The sequence below is a fragment of the Panthera tigris genome, chromosome B2, assembly GCF_018350195.1.
Source record: "Panthera tigris isolate Pti1 chromosome B2, P.tigris_Pti1_mat1.1, whole genome shotgun sequence".
Taxonomy (NCBI): Eukaryota; Metazoa; Chordata; class Mammalia; order Carnivora; family Felidae; genus Panthera; species Panthera tigris.
Genome location: NC_056664.1, coordinates 34,668,667 through 34,685,044, shown reverse-complemented (window position 1 = coordinate 34,685,044; position 16,378 = coordinate 34,668,667). Strand labels below are relative to the sequence as shown.

The 16,378-nt window shown below is 47.3% G+C and overlaps 1 protein-coding gene across 4 annotated transcripts in view; it reads right to left on the bottom strand.

Moving 5' to 3' along the window:
• Window positions 1-16,378, bottom strand: part of BRPF3 (bromodomain and PHD finger containing 3) — a 33,988-nt gene that overhangs the window by 9,971 nt on the left and 7,639 nt on the right. For 3 of the 4 annotated variants that reach the window (XM_042986210.1, XM_042986212.1, XM_007085264.3), the window contains exons 3-10: window positions 15,738-15,894; window positions 13,273-13,404; window positions 10,902-11,030; window positions 10,299-10,611; window positions 9,266-9,568; window positions 7,131-7,637; window positions 4,198-4,291; window positions 354-451 (exon numbers count right to left, since the gene is read on the bottom strand). In XM_042986210.1, the coding sequence (XP_042842144.1) occupies window positions 354-451; window positions 4,198-4,291; window positions 7,131-7,637; window positions 9,266-9,568; window positions 10,299-10,611; window positions 10,902-11,030; window positions 13,273-13,404; window positions 15,738-15,894 (1,733 nt within the window). The remainder of the gene's footprint in view (window positions 1-353; window positions 452-4,197; window positions 4,292-7,130; window positions 7,638-9,265; window positions 9,569-10,298; window positions 10,612-10,901; window positions 11,031-13,272; window positions 13,405-15,737; window positions 15,895-16,378) is intronic. The other variant, XM_042986213.1, reaches the window with a different exon arrangement.

Below are 16,378 nucleotides of genomic sequence, written 5' to 3'. Positions count from 1 at the left end.
TTCTCTACCTATGCTCTTAAATATACACAAGTTTTGGCTTATATGTATATAAATTACAAATAGAGAGACACAGAAGAAACTGCTAACAGTGGTTGTTCTAAGGAGGGGACCCTGGCTTTTCATTATGTACCCTTCTGTGCCTTTTTGATTTTTGTTATCATGGGCATATATTACTATTCAAATTTAAGATGAACTTAAAAAAAAAAAAAAAAGTATGAATGACCTGTGAGGGGGGGGCATCTCCTTGCCCAACGCCTGAGAGTTTGGAAGAATGAAGGGTTTGGCTGCAGCCCACAGAGCTGGTTCTTTGGAAGGCCTGGGCCCCCCAGATTCACCTGTACACCACTCCTCACCTGAGCTGCTGTAGTCAGAATCTCCATTTACACCTTCCAGGAAGGGTACACGAGATAGGGCTGGCTTCCCACGGCTGCGTTTGGGGGGCGTCAGACCACTGCATATAGAGCAAGAAGGCAGAGGGGGCGAAATGAGCCATTTCAATGACTAACATACCCACTCCTGCTCTCCTATCTCTGAGATGAGTGGAGCTGTAAAAACCGTTCAACAAGAATGGTTTCTCACCTTCCCCTAACAACTCACATTAACCCATGACACCCTTCTGACCACAAAATTCCCATGAGGCTTTGAGAGACCATTTCATGCAGGTGGAGGGACTCTGGAAAGAGACGCCTGCCTCCCTGCCCAGGGACTTTGGACTTCATCCAGATGAAAGGTCGCTCCAGGCACTTGTCAATCCTTCCAGGGTCTAAGCAGCCTAGCCATGAGGAGGGCCCATCTCACATGGATCAGAATTTGTTACCCTGTGGTTTCTACGGCTTCTTTAGAAACCAATTTATTTTTGAGGTACAAAAATTTGCCTCTTTCCCAAATTGTCTATGAAGGACACGTCTTACTCCTTAATTAGAAAAGACACTTTTTAATTAAAAAAAACATCCACTTCTCACTTCCACTTTGTGTATGAAATTTTTCTTAGAGATGGACTTTTTTTTTTTTTTTTAATGAACAAGCAGAACAAGTTTTTTCCATGTGGTTACTACAAAGAGGTAAAACAATATATAGATATATTTGACAAAGACTAGAAAGGTAATAAAGCAAAAATGAGGATGGTAATACCAGAGTAATGGTATAACTGGAACCCACCCAAGGATCTGTAGTTTTAAACAGCTCCCGAAGCAATTCTAATGTACAACCATAGTTGGGAGCCTCTGGGCAAGAATGAAGTGGCTAGGGCCTTTTCCCATCCAAACTTTAAAAAATATCATTGCTATATAATTTTTCCACTAAAAAAAAAATGCTTAAAAGGTGGGGAAACAATCTGCAGAAGAGTAGAAATGCTTAAGAAACCCCTGGTGGGATAAGAGGAGGTTGGTGTTAGGACTGGTTGGGGAGTAGGGTACTCCTGTTTTCCTAAATCATACGGACTTTATCAGAGTCTTATTCAGAAAAACTTGTACAAACAGAACACAATGAATCATAATCCTTCAGTAACTGGCAGATTGGTAGTTTTTTTTTTTTTTTTCTGCTATTCAAAATTAGGACCTGTTTGGGGAAAAAAAAAAAATTAACACCCAGTTTACATTTAGGATTCAGTTCCCACTCATCCTATAAAAATCTGTCACTGTGCTTAGAGACTCTGAGGCCTCTCAAAGTTCATTATTCTGGAGCTGGGGAGACATCTTCAAATATAACAGAAGAGGGCACAACAAAGTGTTTAAAAGAGAAACTCTGGAGCCAGACTACCTGGGTTCAGAACCTGGCTCTTATCTGTTTGTTTATGTTAATGTTTATTTATTTATTTTGAGAGAGAAAGAGACACATATGCACACAGAGCAAGCAGCGGAGGGGAAGAGGGAGAGAGAGAATCTCAAGCAGGCTCTGTGCTGTCAGTGCAGAGCCCAGTGTGGGGCTCAATCTCATGAAACGTGGGATCATGACCTGAGCTGAAATCAAAAGTCTGACGCTTAACCTACTGAGCCACCCAGGCGCCCCTGGAACCTGTCTCTTCTATTCATGAGTTCCATGATGTTGAGCAAGTTACCTACCTTCTCTGAGGCTGCTGTGAGGATTTAATAGATTGATACACAGAAAACACTCAGTACAGCACATACCAACTACTCAATAAATGGCAGATGATAGTTATGTGGCAAATATTATATGAAGAGCAGTAAATTTTAATGCCTCACTTTAAATATTATAAACTACTAATGTTGTACTATCAAATGATGAGCTCTGAGACAGATGAGCTTAGTAAAATAAGAGGCAACACCAAAACTAGGTCCATGTATTCCTGTTTCATAGAAAAAGCACACGTGACTTGATATGGCCTGTGTTTCAGTCCTCTTTCCACATTACACAGACCAAAGCAGACAACCCAATCTATAATTATTCTGTTTACTGGTTTAACACTCATCTCCCCCTTCTAGAAGATAAGCTCCATGAGAACACATACCTTTATCAGTACTTAGAACAATGTCTGGCTTGAAGTAGGTGCTCAATTATTAATAACCAAAAGCGTGACCCATAGAAAGGGGGAGCAGCTCCAATTTCCTCAGAAAATCATCAGGAAAGATAAACCCAGGGACAGGTGGGGAGGGGAATGGGATTAGTGCAGGTTCCTTGAAGGGTCTTTCTGATTCTGGGAGTAGAGGATTCTAGTCTAATTAGTAAGTAAAATCTTCCTTTATGTACTTACCACCACAGTGGGGCAGGGGGAGGAAAGAAAGAAAAAGAAAAAAAATCCTGCAGTTGCAGTCCTGAATCTCCTGTTTTAAACCCTGAAATTCCACTGAGGTCCACTGAGTTAAAAAGGAAATGCCTTCCAAGGGCATTGTTTCCACACTGAGCAGGGCTCCAGACAAATCGGCGGCACAGACTGGAGTTCTGCAGAAAGGCAAACACACAGTCTGACCAGCAGGCTGACCAGAGCCTAGTCTGGCTTTCTTCTTGTGGTTCATGGCTGGGAAGACTGTCCTTCGTGGCGTGAAAAGCCCAACACACCTTCCACCTTTAGTCAAGGGCTAGGAGGGGACAGTTTGATAACCCCACTCCTTCCCCACCCCAATGAACTGGGTTTCCAGGCACCATTACCTTTGAAGGGAGTTAAGAATTCCCACCCAGGACCAGGGTGAAACCATTTTGTAGGATTCCAAAAGCTCTGCCTCCTCTATGCCTAGTAACTATGTTTTTCCCATTCGTTCCCCTTATGTCTCTAGAAACCATGGAGAAGACAGCTAAGGCAATTCTGAGGCTTGATGGGAGGAAAATCTCAAAGCAACCATGGAAAGCTGGGCTATGCCACAGTAAGGGGCCTCCCGTACCCACCACCCAGGAGCCCAGGAGCCACGGTAGAGTGAGTACCTGACAGAACATAATGCTCAACCTGCCTTGGAAGCACTTCAAACACTGCTGCCCTGGGACCTTTGAAACCGCCCCTACTCGGAACTGAGGATCCATTCAGTAGCCATGTTGGGGGCCAGTAATTAGCCTTCAGGACAACTTGTTTCTCCTCTGTGGCACTGAGGGTCTCCCATTTCCAAGAGTCCTGCAGCCCCCGATTTCTTACAGAGTACACTTAACACAGAGTAGGGATTCAATAAACTCGACTTGGAAGAAACTTTAACATTTTGGGTCTCAGAAATCCTCCCTTCTTGTAAAAGAACAGGAAAAGCAACCCATCCTTTCCCAGCTCAAGGAGGGTAGAAGAGCTAGGGCCTTTGAATAAAAGGCCATTCTGAACTTCCTATCTGCCCATTTCTTACTCCCACACCACACCTCTACAGAGGCCTTTGCTGTGATGCCCCAAAAGGCAAAGAGCAAAACTATGTCTGTAACTGGGTCATCAGAGTGGGCCAGGGGTGTGGGTGGGGGATTGGCTCAAATGTTAACTTCACTGGGCAATACAGATTTGGCTGGCCCTGCCCTCTGGAGCCAAATTCGGCTTCACAAACCCTGTAAAGCATCAGCATCACTCCTCCCCTCCTAGTCAGATCAGGCCTGTGAATCAAGGGTCACACTGTTTCCTAGGAGCTACCAGTTACAGACCAGAGGCCTCAGGAAATAGCAGGGGTGGAGGAAGAAAAACCTTAGATAAGCAGGAGGAGGCTCCATCTGTGGCTGAATGGAGAATACAGAGACAGGTGGAGGAGCTGCCAACAAAGCTTTGGGAACAACTGTTCTTACCTGCAAGCTTCAAATGCCAGTCCACCACTGAGACCCAAACTACATTCTGAGTCAGACCCGCTTTCGGTGTGTTTTCCAAATCCGTTGGTCACGCCTGCCAAGGACACATAGTGTAAGCCTGAGTGCAGAAACCCCCCTTCCCCTGACACATGCTGCAGTGTGAGGTGGCCACCTGAGGAGGGGTGGAAAGGATGGTTGTTGCTTCCTGCATGGGAAATGGGTCTCGGGCAGTGGAAAGACCCCGATAAAGGTTTGGGGGAAATGTTGGCTAGGGAAATAAGTAGACCCCGCATTTTCCTTCTCATCCTTCTGGTTCAACTTGAAGGAAAACACAGCACACAGCTCACACCAGTTACTGTCATTTGGCTACAAAATGAAATACCAAGACTTCCCCACTCTGGCTGGCTCACAAGTCCCTAATTCTGCTCCTAATTTCAAGCCTCAATTATCAGGGAGTCTCCTCTGCCTCTTGGGGAGCCCACCCGCCTTGCCTCTTCAGATAAACACTCACGCCCTATCCATCACACAGCTGGCAACAGTGAGCTTCATTCTTTTGGGATGGTGTCAGCAGAGGCTGGGACAGGAGAAGGGCTATGTCAGCCACACCCTGAGATCTCCAGCAGAGCTAGTCAGAGCTGGGGGACTTCAACAGATCTAGAGCAGACTGGACCTTCCTGGGGTGGAAAGACAGAATTCCCTGGGTTCTAAGCAAGGCTCTGAAATACAGGTCCTTTTTCCTCTTTAACCTCTGCTTCTCCTTTTGTGAACATAGTATCTTCTTCTTCTTTATAGAGGACAGTGCTGAGTACGAATGAGAAGTCTCTTTATAGAAGGCGGCCGTATGGAAGCAAATGAAGACCGGTCATCCCAGGGACAGGAGGAGGCTCATCGGCTGTAGAGGCTTCAACTCTATTATCTGGTTCCTAACCACAATCCAGACAGAGTCCTACAAGTCTGGCAGCTGAGCCAAGCGCTTGAGATCTAAGTCACAGATACCTTGGCCAAAAAACTGTGAGGCAAGTTACACCACCTGTAAGAGCAGGTGCCTGAGCCAACACATCTGGACTCTAACCTGGCTCTGTCTCTAACATTATGGCTTCTGTTTAAATCACGAAGCCAGCTGTGCCTCAGCTGCCAAAGATCAATACCTGTTCTTGTGAGACTCCACTAAGGTCATACAGAAATATTCCTGGGTGCCAGGCCACTACGATGGGGGACAAACAGATTCTAGCAGGTTCCCCAAGCAGTGGGCCCTCTTTAGGTTGGATGAGCCTGATATCCAGACCTATTTCCTATTAGAGGGATTTTTCATTTTTAGTGCACAGCATTCTCAGTGTTGTTTGGCTAGTCCTGATACAGTGGAGACAATGACAACAGTAACTGCTACCATCGACTGCTGTATGCCAAGTACTTTATACAGACGATTTCCAATTCTCGGAGCCCTGCAAGATAGGTATAACTAGTCCCATATTAGAAATAAGGAACAAGCTTGAAAGGTTAATTAATCTGCCCCAGGATACACAGGTGGTCAGAAGATGGGATATGAACCCAGGTCTGCCTAACTCCAAGCCTCAGACTCGATTCTATGAACTAATCTACTCCCTTAATACGGGGAAGCTTGGGCCAAACGGGAAGGGAAGGTATTGTTGGAAACAAAGTGTTAGGAAGGAAGAGAGAAGTATGTGCTAGCCAAATAGCCCAAAACCACCACATAAAAAGGCAAGAGAGGGACATGAAGAGCACAAGCCAAGAGTAGGCCCCTCCCCACCAAGTAAGCTCACCTCCCATATTTCACTAAGACTAAACCACACCATCCAGAAAAGAAGCCCTGCATATGCAGGCTCACCTCACCCATCCAGCCTTGGCTCCCGATGCTTCAGGAAGCCCCTCTCCAAACTGTCCTTCACAGGGATTCTGTCCTTGCTTCCATACACCCAGGCCTGAGCCTTCGCTCCATCTACTCCCTTCTTTTCTGATCTCTTCTCACAGGGCCAGCTCAGGCACCACCTTCATGGAACCTTCCTGACTCCTCTAGCTCCTAGTTGCTAAACACCTCCAGCAGTGCTGTCACCTAACACATAATCACATACTGTCTGGCACCATGACATCTCTGCACCTTTGCTCCCCACTGGACTATGAATTCTTCCAGAGCTGGAACTCAGTCTGACTCATTGTATGACCCCCTGTGACCAGCTTGTGCTGGATGTGTAGTAAGGACCCTTTAGTATGGCAGCCGCCATTACCTACCTCTGGAACCTCATCTCTAACCATGCCCTGGCTAACTCTGCTCCAGCCACACTGGTTTCCCCACTATTCCCCAGGCATTCGGGCATGTTCCCACCACCAGGGCCTGTGCACCTACTAGTTTATCTTTTTGAAGTGTTCTCCCCCAGAAACCCCAATAGCCCATGCCTTCAACTCCCTCAAACCTTTACTCAAATGTCCCCTCCCCAAGTCTCCCCTGGCCACCTTCTCTAATACCACCCCAGTATCCCCTATTCCCCTTCCCTGCTAGATTTTTCTCCATAGCTTCTGATACAAGGTACAATTCACTCATTTGTTTTTAGTCTTTCTCCCCTACAAGGGAGATTTTTGTCTTCTGTTCAAGGACTTTTTTCCCCCCAGTGCCTAAATATCTGATGAATGAAGGAACTAAAGTCAAGGCAGGAACCACTTTATCATATATAGCTTTGCATTCCCTTCAAGGCCAAAGAAAGCCCCAGAAACAATGTGGCCCTCTCAAATTACTTTCTCAAAGCCTCTTCTCCAGGCCACTACTCATGTGCCAGGCACAACTGTAAGCTATGGATCCCTCAATGGTTCTACTGGCGTCCACAGGGACCATTAGGGAGGCAGCCAACTAGGGGAGGTGCTGGCTGGCAAGGCAAAGCAGGAAAGCAGATGAGAAGTAGAGAAGTCACAGGCGTGGTCACCTGTCTCCTCCTCCTGCTGGGGGGACCTCTCCCCTTCGCTCTCACTACAGCTCCTGCTCCTTGGCCGCTTCCGGGAGTGCCGTTCATCCTCGATGCTGGCCGGAGAGGCAGGAGAGCCCACTGTACCATGGTCCTCACCATTCTCTGGGGCCCTATCTGGGCTCCTCTGTAGCTTAACTCCATTTTTGGCCTTCTTGAAGAGGACGGATGTGCGGCGGCCCACGCCACTGAGTGGGGCACCAGCAGGGGTCTCAGGGGGCATGAGAGACACTCTGTTGATGCCATTGTCACTGAGCAGGCGTTGCAGGGGCTCACTCCCTATCTGCAGAGGTGATTTTTCCAAGAGCTCATCTTCTTCCACCTTTCTGGGCTTTAGGAATCGGCTTGGAGGCTTACTATCATTAATGGGTTTCAGAGTAGGGGGATCCGGAGGGGAGTCTTGCTCAGACAGGGAAGGTGCAGGCCCAGTGGGCTCGAGGGTTGGTGGGGGAGGCAGTATGGAGTCATCTGTTAGAGAAAAAGAGAACCTGCTTGAACATTTTAGAAAAGGTCTGCCCCTACACGCCAGATAATGACTCTGATAAGCAAGAACCAAAGGCATTGGTTCTTGACATGTATCCCAGGTCTCCCATCTGAGGCAAAAAGAATGTAGGATTAAGTTTTATCTACATTAGTAATTCTAAACCCTATGTATGAGAATCATCTAGGAAGTTTCTTAAAACTTCCAGCGTCAAGGTCCGATCCAAGACCAACTGAAACTAAATTTCTAATGATGGGGTATTTTTTAAAAAAGCTTTACCAGGTGAATCTGATGAAGTGAGAATTACAAAACATTACTCCACACCTGAGAAAGCTGAAAGCTACCTGGCTTAATCAATAATCAGTTAAGTCTCAGCTTCACAGATTAGAGGTGCACAGCTCTCATTAGACTCAAGTGTTTTCCCTTCTGTCAATGTGTTCTGTTTCCTATCACCCAAGTGAAGCAAGGAGGACAAGCAGAAAGAGTAAGTTTATAAATGTGAAAAAATGAGAGCAAGTAAGTTAAATCAGTGGTTCCCAAACATGTCTGTTCACTTACTATCTTGAAACTTTTAAAAATTAGAATTTCTAAGCCACAGCCCAGACTTCCTTAATCTGAATCTCTGGGATGTGAGGCCTGGGAATTTTGTTTTGAAACCCTCTGGAAGAAGCTGTTGTAGCCGGTCAGTGGGCAGGACTCTGCATGGCCACAGCCCAGGAGTGGGATACAAGTGGCATGCTGGTTGCCACACAGGGAATCAGGAAGAGTCACTGCCAAATGTGACCTCCCAGCCACGTCCTTATTCTCAGCCAACCTAAAATAAAATGGGCCATTCCTTGCAGTTTGGGCCCTGGAGAGAACTACCCTCTGGAGATAACTCCGAACCCTTCTAGACTGTGTGGATGACAGACCCTCCCCAAGCTGTAGGCTCAGCTCTGAGGACCTGTATAAGGGAGACAATTCTGTCCCCAACGAAGTGGGGAGGATGGAAAGCAGCTCAGTTTTAAGGCTGGGTCTCTGAGAATCACTTCCCCAGATGTCTCTTGCAATCTGACCTTTCTGCTTAGGATGGGCCTGTAGACTTGGCCAGCTGGGGTCAAAGCCATGAGGTAGTTCAAGAAGCCAGACCATCTTTAGGGTCTTTCTTCCTTTTCTGTCCTCCCACACCACAACCTAACCTGCTCTAAAAAAGCCTATCTACATGATGGTAGGTGAGCAAATATTTAACTGATATGTGCAAGATAGCCATTATCAGGTACAAAATACTGTAATACTTCTTTATTAGTTAGTACAGAGCTGCTGGGCCCCAGCCTCTAAAACTCCCCAAACCTGTCCACAATCTAGCAACTAAATATCCCCATCAGTGGTCCCCAGAACCGACTCCAATGCAACAGCCAACATCTACTCTGATGAATTTTGGTCTCTACTGATTATTAAATATTTTGAATATCATCCCTGGATATACATGGAAGCACGACCTCTCCAAGGATTTTTGCTTGCCCACAAGGGTCTGACCTAAACTCAGGAAAGGATGCTTGCACCATCCTTGAGATTTTAGCTTAACCCTTACTCCCTTAGTTTGGCCTCCAACCCCGTCTGCCCCTGATTGTCTCACCTCTGTCCCCATCATCTTCTGGCTCCTCCTGTGGGGCCTGCTCCAGCACAGCCGCATCCCCCTGGGGCCCTGCTGGCAGCTCCCCATTGGACACAGTCTTGTTCAGTGATGGTGGCTGTGGTGGTGGTGGCTGTGCCAGCTTCTGCCGAAGGGCATTGATCTCCCTGCGCAGCAGGCGGACGCGACGGGTCCGGGCCCCACTGGACCGCATGGCGCTCACCAGGTCCAATTTCTCCAGCAGCTCCTTCAGCTGCACCTCCGGGGACAAGTGGGCCCGGTTCTCTGGGATGAGGATGTTGTCCACTGCCAGGGAGAAGGGAGGACAGAAGGGCTGAAGGATCTGCCCAGCCCAGGGCAAGGGGAAGGGGCTGAATCCTTTGGATGCAAAATATTCTCCTGGAATGCCTGGGCCAGTGGCTTCCAGCAGCATCACTGTGGGGCCCTGGCCCTGGTAACACCGTTGCCCGGAGGGCAGCCACAGGGACAAGGTCAGAATCTGGGAAACATCTGCAGGAAGCTGTTCACAGTCATAATTACAGGCTCTGTGGAGCAGGCACGAGGCAGCTTGGCAATCTCCTGGGCCTGAGTGACTGGCTACTGCCATCGAGAAGCAGAGAGCAGGGGCAGGCAGGGTGTGGGGCTCAGAGGCAATTCCATTTTTCTGGTCCTCTACTTGCACTCTTCTGAATGAGCCAGACATACACTAGCACTGCACTCTCCCTGCCCCATGCTCTGGACGCTGTATAGAGGGCATCCAGAAGAGGAAGACCCCTGGTAAGGATTTAAGTTTTCAAACAGACAGCCAGTACCTGATTCCTTTTCCTACCATTCAAGAAATAGTGAATTCGTTAAACTTTAGCTCCTAGAACTACTGCAAGCCACAAGCAGGAATATCCCAGTCTGGGCCTACCCTCAGCTCTCCTCGTGTCTACCCTAAATAGCTCCAAGGCCCACCCTGATCCCTGGCTCTCTGGGCTCCATCCCTGTGCCTCCTCTTGGTCCCTCTCCTCCCCACCCATCCAAGGCTTCTCACCGTCTTCCCAGGAGAAGCGGTAAAAGTCCTCCAATTTGGGTGACTCAGGCAAGTGGGTGCCCCTCTCGGGGTCATAGCCGATGTTCTCTGCCTGCCGCCGGGCATGCCGCAGGATGGCCCCTCCCAGGTCCCGCAGGCGGACAGCTGCTCGGTGGAAAATTGTGTCTTTAGCATTATACTTCATGCAGTTGGTAACTATAAGGTTAAAGTCCTCCTCAAACTCCTCCAAGGTGCGGTACAGGTGGGACTCCAGCTTCCGCCTCATGGTAGAAAAATCCATTGGCTTGGATATGAATTCCAGGTAATCTGGAACCTAAACATATAAAACCTGTACAATTACAACAACCATTTACTAGCCAAACAGGTGCACCCTTCACCAGCACTCTTGCCTCCCCATTTTCTGGTTTGGCACGCTGCGCAGTCAGAGCCCCAGGGCCCTGGCCCACCCTGGCCTGCTAACTCCTCACCATGGTCAAGTCTACTAGCTTTGCCAGAAACCCCCAGGTGTCATACACCCTGTGGCCTGACCCCTTCCTGGCCTACTCAGACCCTGTTTCCAGTCCAGGAGGGGCTCACTGCTCAGGAAGTGGTGGGGGAACTTGCCTCACTGAGGTTGACAGGTTCGGCAAAGATGTGTGCCGGATCCTTCTCCTGCAGCAAGTCCAGTGTGGTTCTCAGCAGAACATTGAATGGCATAAGCTCCAGCTCCATCGCGGCCTGCTGGACTTTGACCTGTGCAGAAGGTGGAAAGAGATCAGGACACCCTCTGCGAAGAGGCACCAAACTTTTTCTTGATTACTTTTACCAATCATGTACAACAAATTTTCACAGGATATTAAGCTGACCGGTATATGAGGAGAGATCACCCAACTTTCAGCCTAGAAATAATGACCAACAGCTACTGCTGTGTGAATGTTCCCTACATATCGAGCACCGTACCAAAACTTACAATAACAGTTAACACTTTCATAGTCCTTCCTAAATGCCAAGTAACATTCTAACCATTTTATGGAACATTAACAACTATATCAGGTAGGTACAGATGAGGTGTTTTACATGGAGAAAACTGAGGCACAGAGAGACTGACCGGCCCAAGGCCACATAGCCAGTAATGAGCAGAATAGGGATTTAGTCTCCAATAGCCTGATTCCACAGTGTGTGCTCTTGACTACTATGCCACACTGCTTCTCTACTTATGTTACTTTGATTAATCATCACAATAATCCCGAGGGAGAAATTATTATCCTCATTTTACAAATCTGGAATCTGAGATTTGGAAGTATAATGAGGAGTCACTAACCCAATGAGATAGGACTTGAACCTAGCTTTGTCTTAGTCCAAAGAGCACACTGATGATTTAAAATGTGACTCAGGCCAGCATTCCCACTTAGTATGCTAAGCTATTGATCCCATTGGCCTTGAGGCCATCTTGGGATAACTAAGGCCTCTAGGCTCACCTCCTCAGGCAGCCAGAAGCCTCACATATGTACAGTGACAGAAGTACATTGCACAAATGTTATTTGCTATGTATGCCCTAATGCTAAAAGGTTGGGAAGCCACAGATTAGATTATGAAATGTTTCTTCTTCTTAGTGACATCAAAATGGGCCTGACTGCTTCCTTTCCCCTTTTATCTCTCTGAACCAGAGGCAAGAAGAAAAGCTCAGCTGTGCGACCAAGACTGGGATGGCACAGTCTGAATCCACAGAGAAGGTCCTGAGATGTCCTCTGTGCCACCCACACACACTATGTATGGCAAGAGCTGCCCAGTCTCACAGATGGAAACTCAGACTACAGGTCTACAGAGAGAAGGGCTCGTGCTGGGGCTGAATAGTGAAGTAGGATTTGGAGAAAGAGAGAAAGGAACATCTTTAACCCAGGCCTCTGAAGCATGCAAGGAACAGCTGCTATTCCTAGACTGGAGAGAATGGTTTTGGCTTGTCACTGATTCAATTAATAGTATTTACTCTCTGCCCTGTGCAGAGTGCTGCAGTAGACACTTCAGGGAGACAGACTATCGATGATGGTGATGCTGACAGCTGACACTTCTGTAGCTCCCACTGCATGCCAGGCACTGTTCTAAGCTCTTTATATATAGTAAGTCATCTAATTTTCACAACCTTCTGGTGTAGGTTCTATTATTACCCCCATTTTACAATCAAGGAAACTGAGGTAGAAAGAGTTTAGCAATTTACCCAATGTCACATAAGCACTGAATGACAGAACCAGATATAAAACCAGGTAGTCTGGTGCCACAGTTCATATTCCTAACCCCTCTGTTACACTACTACCTCAACGTTGCCCATGCTTAGAGGCTTAGAATCTCCTTGAGTCAAAGCTGGCAATTTGTTTTCAATTTTTTTTAATGTTTATTTATTTTGGGGAGGGGGAGGGAGAGAGGGAGAGAGACAGAGTGTGTGCACATAAGTGGGGGAGGGGCAGAGACAGATGGGAGATACAGAATCTGAAGCAGGTTCCATACTCTGAGTTGTCAGCACAGAGCCCGACGTGGGGCTCGAACCCATGAACCGTGAGATTATGACCTGAGCTGAAGTCAGATGCTTAACCGACCGAGCCACCCAGGTGCCCGAGGTTGGAATATCTGAATGATTCAAGACCATAAGGGCCAAGTGAAAACTCTCAGAAGCTCTCAGGCCAGCCGCAATGCCCATCAGAATGGGCTGAGAAGCTTTTCAAAATACTCAAGGCCAGACTCCTGAGATTTTTTAGGTCAGAAACTCCAGGGATGGGCTCAAGCATATGATAATAGCTTATGCTTGAGGCCACCAGAAGCTGAATCCCCATAGTTAGAAGCCATGTGCAGCACCATACCAATACAGAGTAGGCAGGCTTTGGAGGGCAGGAAGGCGAGAAAGGTGACACCAGGCAGAGGCTCCTGGCTCTCCTGATGCCACACTGAGAGCGGGAGAAAAAGATTCTGAACAAGAACCCTGGAGCTGGGGGCTCTTCCTCACCTGTTCTCGCTTGAGCTTCTCTCTTTTCCGAATCAGCTCAATCAGCAGCCGTGCCCGCTCCAAGTCATGCCGGAGCTTCTGCCAGTATTTCAGCTCTTCCTTCACTGCACTGGTCTTCTCATCCTGCTCTCTCTGCAAGAAGGACAGGAAAGGAAGAAGGAGCTGGGGGCCTCCCTTTTACCCAGAGTGCCCTCCCTGTTCAAGTCTCACAGGGCCTCGGCAGGTGACAGCCCTTGACCCTTGCTGACCCACACTCCTGAGAGCCCTTCCACCCCTCCCTCTCTACCCATGCCTTCTTCCTCTGCTCGCCCAGCCTTGCAGCAATGTTTCTTGCATTGCCCCACAATAACCACTGCTGGAGTGAGATCTGTGACTGCTTCCTCTACCCCTGAGGACACCAGGGGGCAGCTGTGCCTCTCAGGGATAGAAAGAATTTCAGAAGGAAAACTAATAGACACCTCAAGGTGGAAAGAATTTCACCCTACAGCTTCGACTTGGCTAGAAAACAAAGTGAAGTTCTTACTACCAGCCTGTACTAACTGACTTGACCATATTTTAAAATACCACCAGCACCAAAAAAGATGATTCCTGCCCTAAAAGAGGTTACAGTATAGTTGGGGGAAGGCAGAGGCCTAGGGTTTGACACATAAGGGCACAGTAGCATAAAGACAAATAATAAAAACTCAACAGATAAACTGAATACAAAATGTTAAGAGAATGTAAAATAGAAAGGATCTGAGTGGGTTGGAGTTAGGTCTGGGAATGCTTCTGGTGAAAGCACTCTCACTAGGGGTTTACGGTAGTGATGGACACGGATGAACAAAGCAGTAAGGAACCAAAGGGACCACACAGAAGAAGTGCTGGAAGAAGCAGAATTAGTGATTTTTTGCCTGGTGAAAAAAAATGGCCTGGCCAGAGCAGAAAAGCTGGATAACCATAAAAGTTAAGCAAGATCCAGGATTCAGCTGATAAGAAGGCTCAAACTCCATGCAAAGGATCCTGGATGTGGCCTGCCTGGAGAGGGGGAATATATTCTGGAAATGGAAGTGACAAGATGGAAAATGGTATGTGAATGAGACAGTATCAGTAGTAGAGCAAAGAAAGAATCAGAGGTGGGAGACCAACTAGAAAGCTACTGCTGAAATTAAGGGGGCATGGGTGAGCAGGGGAGCTGTAGAACAGAGACAAAGGATCATATACTGATAAACTCCTCCGAAGTAGCATAAGGGATGATTAACTGTGGCTTGTTATGGAGGGAAGAATCAAAAGTAACTCTAAGGTGGGGAAATGTCTGAGGTCAGGAGAAAGAAGGTTCCATGTCAATATTAGGGAAATACATTTATGAAGAGAAGAATAATGAATTCAGTTTCCAATATATGAATTCTAGGAAACAACATCTACAAGAACATCTATAGTCTCTCTGCCCCAGGACTGAGGGCAGAAAAAAGGGATGAGGACAAGAAAAGAAACCCGCCACACTTATTTACAACTATGAGAGTGTACAGCTCTCCAAGCCAATGGGGAGGCAGCACAGTCCCTGGGAATGTTAATATTGCAGTCAAAGGGTGGAGGAGGAGCAAAAGGGTGTGACAGAGAAGCTCTAAGACAAGGTGATCCATGGTGACAAATGTAGCCCAATGGACAATACAATGAGAATCTGAGGTAAGGCTTGCTAGGCTGGGAGGAGGTGGCTGATGTTCTAGGAGAAGCTACAGGGGAGCCGGTGGACCATTTCAAGGAAGGACGAGATACAGACTTGCACTTCAGGATTTTAGTTACAAAAGGCAAAAGTGAAATCAGATAGAACCCAGAGGGCACCAGAGTCACGTAAAAGATTGCTTCATCTCTGGGGTAGTGGTGTGGAAATATTTAAAGGCAGAAGTAATGGAGCAAGTGAAGAGGGAAAAAGAAGTAAATAGTAAAAAAAAAAAAAAAAAAAAAAAAAAAAAAAAAAGAGTCTCTCACGAGGCTTCCACCATCTCAGAAAACAGTAAACATGCAGCAACTCCGTGGCTAAAATGCCACAATTGGCCAGGCTGTGTGCTACAACTGAGATGGCACATTTGTGTGTTTTCTATGAAACATTTTTGGCAGATGTCAGTATAGTGTGTTAAGGAAAGTGCTCCTTGTCCTAATTCATGCAACATGGCCACCTGGCTCTCATTCAGCCCATTCCTTCCTTTCTGCCATGTCTGCAAGGTTTTCCCCACATAATGGAAAGTTGGGCTTATTCTCCATTCTCCCCTAGAATATGCTTCAAAGTCAAGCCTCTCCCATCCAGAAGGAGCTGCTGTCTGGTCCCAAAGACTCTACAGTGTTGGAGGTCATTCCTAGGCTATGCCTCCTGGAGGGGTGACCGCCTACAGGTAAAGGCTCTGCAGAGGGCTCAGGGAGGGGTTACCCCAACCATCATTTCTTCTCCTTCACCCTCCACCTCCTCCATCATCTTCAATCACTTCACCTACCTGCTCGGCGTTTCTTTGGGACTGCAGGTGGGAATGCAGGCGCCGGATGAGGGGGACACCGTTCCGTGCCTGCCGCTTCAATAGCCAGTAGTTGTGAAGCCGCTGTATGAATTGGTTTTTCCTCTGAAAGGAGAGACCACTACAGATCTTGTTCAACCTTGAGTGGAGGCACAGGGAAGTGAAAGACAAGGTCAGTGGGCAGCCCTGATTATAGCTTCCTATTCAGACCCTGGTTCATTTCTGAACCTTATATATAAAAGAATATAGGATAAAGTGGTCAAATGCCTAACCTCAGAGAAAGGCTTAAAAAAGACAGCAAAGTTAAGCAGCTCAGATTCAGCGTGAGATATATCGCCTGATTTTCTACTTCCTACCTTGCAGTCCTGATTCTCCAAAAGAACCCTCTCCCAGGAACCCTGTTTCCTACAATCCTAAGAAACAGGCCTGTGCCCCATACCCCTACACTTCTCTTGATAAAAGCAGCAAAAGAAGGCAGGAACTCGAGTAAGCTATAGGCAATGTGGTCACTATTTCCAGCCACCCTGTGGCTGAGGGTCTCCCCAGACCAGGGACTAGTCAATAGCCAAGCTGGAAGGAAAACTAGTAGAACTACACCAGGCTACTGCTTTCTGAGCTCAAAT